The sequence below is a fragment of the Macrosteles quadrilineatus genome, unplaced genomic scaffold (assembly GCF_028750875.1).
Source record: "Macrosteles quadrilineatus isolate MER2022 unplaced genomic scaffold, UCM_ALF_1.0 Scaffold_8__2_contigs__length_117827958, whole genome shotgun sequence".
Classification (NCBI taxonomy): domain Eukaryota; kingdom Metazoa; phylum Arthropoda; class Insecta; order Hemiptera; family Cicadellidae; genus Macrosteles; species Macrosteles quadrilineatus.
This window is the reverse complement of record NW_026542601.1, coordinates 107,534,563-107,540,562: the sequence shown is the minus strand read 5'-3', so window position 1 is coordinate 107,540,562 and position 6,000 is coordinate 107,534,563. Positions and strand designations below refer to the sequence as shown.

Here is a 6,000-nt window from a genome sequence, read left to right as displayed (position 1 = left end):
AAAAAACAGCGTACTTTTATTATTCACGTAATCCGTGTACGCTTGAAAATAAGTCGGCAACAATTAAAGATATTATGACTACGATCAGGTGCAGCGTTTTCCATTTTGTTAAATGTTTGGATTTAACCTAAAAACCTGTTTTACAGTAATGTCATTTTTGTAATGTTTTCGACGATAAATATATTCTATTCTACCAATTCAAACATTTTTTTTTACTTTATTGTTCGATGTACAACATTTTTATTTCCATCCCTAATTTTAGTTGTAAACACATTTTAATTGAGGTTGGGTCTTAAGGTAATTGATTTACTAATCTAATTCCTCAGACGATTAGTGGAGACAAGTGATGCCTTAACTAGCAGCATTGACGCGAGACAAGACAATTGGACCGTTGGAACTGAAACATCTAGACACGGGAACAGCGGAACACCTTGGACTGTGGGATTGGACCAGTGCTTACTTGAATAATGGATGGGTAAGTACAAACCATACTAATAATCATAATTGTTTTATTAGCAATGTTTTATATTTATTTTGGTAATTGTTGGTTTAGTGAAGATTCTTGATAGAATTTTACATGCAAGTTTGTCCTTGTGTGATGAAATAAATATAAATTATTCCTATAAGTTCTTATGAGAGTGTTGACAGGGTTTTTTTTTTGCAAAGCGGATTATAAAAAATAACATAATGCCACAACATACACAAACACTTAAAATTTTTTAAGAAATTTATGAAATTTCATCCAGTTATTTGTGCAGGTTTTGTGTAGGTTGTTCCTAACATTGAAATGGTTTTATTAAAAATACAACGGTTAAAATAAAAAAAATACGTCAACAACTTAATACTTAAACGTTTATATATTCGTTACGAATTTGATATAAACTTTACATGTAGTTAAAACAATTACCCTAGTTTATTTTAATATTAAAAGTGTATTCTACAGGACTACTGATTGTTTTACATTAATAATCAGATCATTAAAAACCAGTGTATATATTTAAACCACATGTACTATACTGTAAAAAAAAATAAAAAGAGCTTTAAGTAACATTTTACTTAGTCCGCATTAACGATGTTCATAAAATGAGAGCCTAATTAGGACGTTTATTATCCATCTAGAGATTAGAATCTGTCAAGTTTTCCAACTCAATTATTCAGATTCAGCCTTCTTGAAATATGGGAACTAATTAAGCTTTCCAGCCAAAATGAATACCCATAGTAGGGGAAAATATGTTGGTTCTTATAGTTTCCAGCGGTAAAAACTCAATTGATCAACATATAAATGAGTTGTATAAATTTATATGACTAATAAAGCAGAACTGATATACAGTCTGTCATCTATACACATTAACACTAGATATGTGCTACACAATGGAAATGTTATAAGCTCAACACATATATTTGTTAAATAGATTTGCAAATATTCAACATTATAAATGAAAATTTAACTTTTGACAACCTAAATGAGTACAGCGTATAACACGTTTTTAATAGCCTTTAGTTTATAAAATCTAGATTTTTTATTTGGATTGGTTTTTTTGTGTATGGTTATACATATTTTTTAATCATAATTTAATGAATGATATAAATAAAAAAATATCAAAAAAACTATCATTAATACCACGTGTTACGAATACAAACATTTTGCTTGACCTTTCAATGGGCCTAATTTATTAAGAGTTCAAACGTTTGTTTATTGGTATAGCAATCGATTATTTCCTTGCATTTTAAAGTAAACCCGTAATAAAGTAAAGGGACATTTCAAAGTAATCACCATGTTACTGTTCGGTTAGACAACGTTCTATGCAGAAAATGGCTTAATTTACATTTAAATTACTTCACAAACAATGGTTCCACGTTACCGTTACCAGTTTTGAATGGAGTATATATATGAAATTTTCAAATCAATTTAGTTTAGTGTTCATAAAACTTGTATACCGTACATATTATAACAAACAATAGCTAGTGGTTCAATCACTTCGTGGCCCATTGTACCATTCTAGTCATAAGAAAACATGTTTAAATAGTTGTCCTATTGGCAATTTATATAAATACGTTTGAAAATAATGTTGTAGAATACACCCATTTGTTGAAAGTTTTTGCGTTAAACATAGAATATGTTTCAGCAGGATTATGTAAAACAAAATATTAGTTTTGCCTTTCTTAATTTCGAATAAAATAAGGAGATGATTTTCTTATGCATTTTCTACAATAGTAGAATTCTATATTGAAGAGACTCAAAGGCTTTTCAAGGAAAAGGTTCGAACGTTTCAAGTGTTTGTGGGTTGTCAGGAATCGATTGTTTCTTTTCACCAATCCGAGAAGCTTAGTCCGAGCGAGATTCTACCACTACGTTAGTTAATGAATCAACAAGTTTGAATATTTAGTTTTCACCATATTACACCGTCTCAAGAAACTTTTTATTCAAGGTTTAAGTCCAGAAATCCTCTGTTTGCCGTCTGCTTAATCGAGAATGGGTTATTATTATGTACTACTGTGAAGTAATGATTTTTTACTGGACACCAGCTAATTAATTTGGAAATGAGTGGTTAATAAAAACACAACCCATCTTAAAGGTTATGAGTAGTGATTGTTAGTGCTTAGTTGGTGAGACCATATAACGAATTTGTAATTGTTTTTATTGTTTGGTTAGTTTAGAGTAGTATGACGAAAATATCGTACGTCACTCGTTCAAAATGTGTGTACTAGACTCGTATGGAATTCGAACGACCACACTTGTCCGGTTAACACATTGTCCGGACTGGTACGAAAGACATTATTACTTTGTAGATCTACAATAACCTAGATTAAAATTTTCGTTGGCTAAGAAGGAACTAAAGAAGGAGCTAAGGAAGTAAGGAAGTATAGGTTATTGTAAATCCAACCATCATAAGAATATATTTTTACAAATCACAATCTTTCAAATATTGTCATTACTGGCTTACACCATTTGAAAGAAAGTATTACTTACTGATTACGACCAATGACTTATCTAATATGCTTCTTTATATTTGAACCTTGAACCTGCCCTGTATAAGTAATTAACTACTCCCCCCTCTTCTTCACAGATAAGACCACGAGGAAAGCCTGTTTAGGCCGTAGTCTATGCAAATTGAATTGTCGGTGCGCAAGTCGCTACAGTGTAAATTATGACGACTTCATTTCTAGGTGATAATACAGTAGTCCTGGTTAGTGAAGTTGTGCTAAATATTCTTGAAGGTTGCACTAGGACAGTAAGATCTACAGTGGCATAGAGAGGTCTCTGTTTGATGTGTTCTTTTATTTTGACAACCATTCGGAAATTGCAGGTAAGGGATTTTCAAAAAGTTAATTATTGGTTTTAATCATTTGATAATTATTTGTCTTCGTATTCTTGAACCAAATATGTGGTTACAACTGCTTATTTAATAACTGTGAAAGATTTCAACCGGTAAAAATAAGAAGTTAAAGTAATTGATTTCAACTTTTGTGAGATATTGACCGGTAAATATAAATTGTAGTAACAGTAAGTAAAATGTGCCATGAAACGTGCATGGTTTGTTATTTAGGTTTGAATATTTTTTTAGCCGGGTACTTTTAAACACCGCACATAAATTAAAGTTTAGTGTTAGTAAAAAAAATCTTGATTTTTTAATGTATTTCGGGACTTATGGACCATTCTAAACATAACAGAGCGTTTGAATTGCTCACTATCATTTTCACTTTACACGCGTCCAACTAATTCTGGATATTTATATTTTATATTCGGTTCTTTCGTTCTCTTTAGTCAACAATAATTACAATTCTTGGATGCCTTCCTTAATTACATATAATTAGTACAACAATATTTAAGGTATTGAAGTGTATTGCATAATTTATTATTAAATCAAAGTCCAAAATTACGGATAACCATTATAAACAACATGCTAAAAGATTTACAACAATTGTTACGATTGACAGAACACGTTAATAACTAATTGACTCAACGTGTATTGAACAGTTTCATGGTAATGAACACTGTAGTGTAACAACTACATGTTCACAACACCGCTCTTGTCTATAGTGTTCTTCGTAATGCTCAATGAAGTTCAGCACTTTAGATACATTTACTTCTAATTACTTCTGTGAACACCGGTGTAACTATCTGCTTATAACGTATAAAATTCCTCCATAAAACGTATGAGAACTTGCTGATGAGTTATTATCGTATAAAATCTGCTTTATGTTTTATTATTTTTATTTGGCCTATTAAAGGAAAAAAAATTTAAATTTGCCTAAAATTTTCTGTATAAACAATATTGTTTTATAATTACACTATGATTGGTATATACAGTTTTAAATTATAAATTTATGTGTAATACTTTTTCAGGTCTTATTTTCTCCTTAAAATGAAAACGTAAATACAAATAAATTTTGTTGTTTTGGTATGCCTACATAAGTTTGACAAGAAGATTATTTTTCTAATTTCATATATTCATTAGTAAATTTAGAGCAGTAACTTTTCCCGAAATGATTCTTTTTTTTCTCCGAGAGCATAAATAGCGTTGAGATGTGTATTTGCATAAATCACGAGAAAAAATGTCTCTTAAATGACAATTAATTATTGTATTTTATTTAGTAAGTTCTTACAAAAGTCAATAATTCTTTCAGCAGCATGTTAAGAGAAGAAAATCTGATCGTATAAAATATGCATTTAGTGAATTTAAAATACCCTGAAACGTTGTTTAAACATAATTTATTTCGTATTTTATACTTCCAACATTCCTTATTCTAAAACGAAATAATCTGGATGGTGAAGAGAAAGCAAATTATTAAAAATTTCTCTCTTGTGAATAACTTTTCTCGAGAGTTAGAATTTATGATGACTATTATTCTTTAAGACCAGAAATTATTCTCCTGCTCTCCTTTTAATTGGTTATTATGAAGCGAAAATATTTACAAAGTTTTGCTTGACTAAACTATATAATCAGATGTTTACTAGTTAGTATGATTACGTAAATTTTTGTAAGATTTGTGAACCTGTGTTATATAAATTGTTAAAGATTTTTCAAATGTAGGCTATAATCTTGCAACAGATTAACTGTCGGAAAGATAATTAATGTGTATGACATTAAATAACTGTGTGGGAATTTTGTGAAATGGGATATCTATATTATTAATACGCTACATGAAAACAATAAGGCTTTTTTGTTAAAAGATTTAACCCCACAAGTTTTATACCAAAATGTTCGTCTAGGTCTGTAGATTTGCAAACTGACCTTACATGTTTAAAAAAAACCCCTTGGGCTCTGCCCCAGCGGCTTTTAAAGTTCCCATGTTATCCTTATGAAGAATTTATTTGTTTACATTATGATCAGCTGGATAATTTAATTGCTGTTAATATATTAGTTGCAATTTATGACAATGTGTACGCTATAAACATTTACTGGCTTGGTTGAAATGAAATATTTACTAGTTGAATTTGGGTTGGCGTAAATTCTAAGCTAGAGTAAGCCTGGAAAATTTGAAATTACTAAAAAGAAAACTGAGTTAACAATATGCTGCATTTTCTTTTAGCAATCATTGAAAGAATCGATTTGCAAACCATGGAAACATGAGAATGTCATAGATCATCTCCATTTAGAAGAAATATAAATAATATCTTTTTTTAGAATTTATAATCGTTATCATGGACAACCTAATGCGGCTATGAGTGGGAAACATTTGTAGAAAACACAAAAAACGAGTATAAAAAAATCGTAAGATATTTACGAAAAGTGTTGATTATATCGACCTGTTATGTACATCATGAGTATTTCCATAATCTTTGAGTCGGCTCTTCATCAGAATTATGACTGTTTTTCGTTTTAAAATAACGCCTGCAATACTTCGCAATCGCTCGAATTCGAGCAACAGGTACGCTAGTAGGTATTTTTATTTATAGTCCCAAAAAGATATTTTGAGTTTTTTTGTCGTAACATAAGGAGATTTAAATAGCATATACATGTAAAAGGGAATATTTAATTACTTCGAATCCGAAGC

The 6,000-nt window shown here is 30.0% G+C and overlaps 1 protein-coding gene across 4 annotated transcripts in view; it reads left to right on the top strand.

The window, feature by feature from the left end:
- Window positions 1–358: 358 nt before the first annotated feature.
- The window catches only part of LOC129000913 (sodium/hydrogen exchanger 9B1-like), a 51,054-nt gene continuing 45,412 nt past the window's right edge, over window positions 359–6,000 (top strand). For 2 of the 4 annotated variants that reach the window (XM_054427998.1, XM_054427994.1), the window contains exon 1: window positions 3,205–3,308. Coding sequence is in view for 1 of the 4 variants with exons in the window: in XM_054427996.1 (XP_054283971.1) it covers window positions 468–475 (8 nt within the window). In the remaining 3 variants the exon portion in view is untranslated. Of the gene's footprint in view, window positions 476–3,204; window positions 3,309–6,000 lie in introns of those variants that run through there. The other 2 variants (XM_054427996.1, XM_054427997.1) reach the window with 2 other exon arrangements.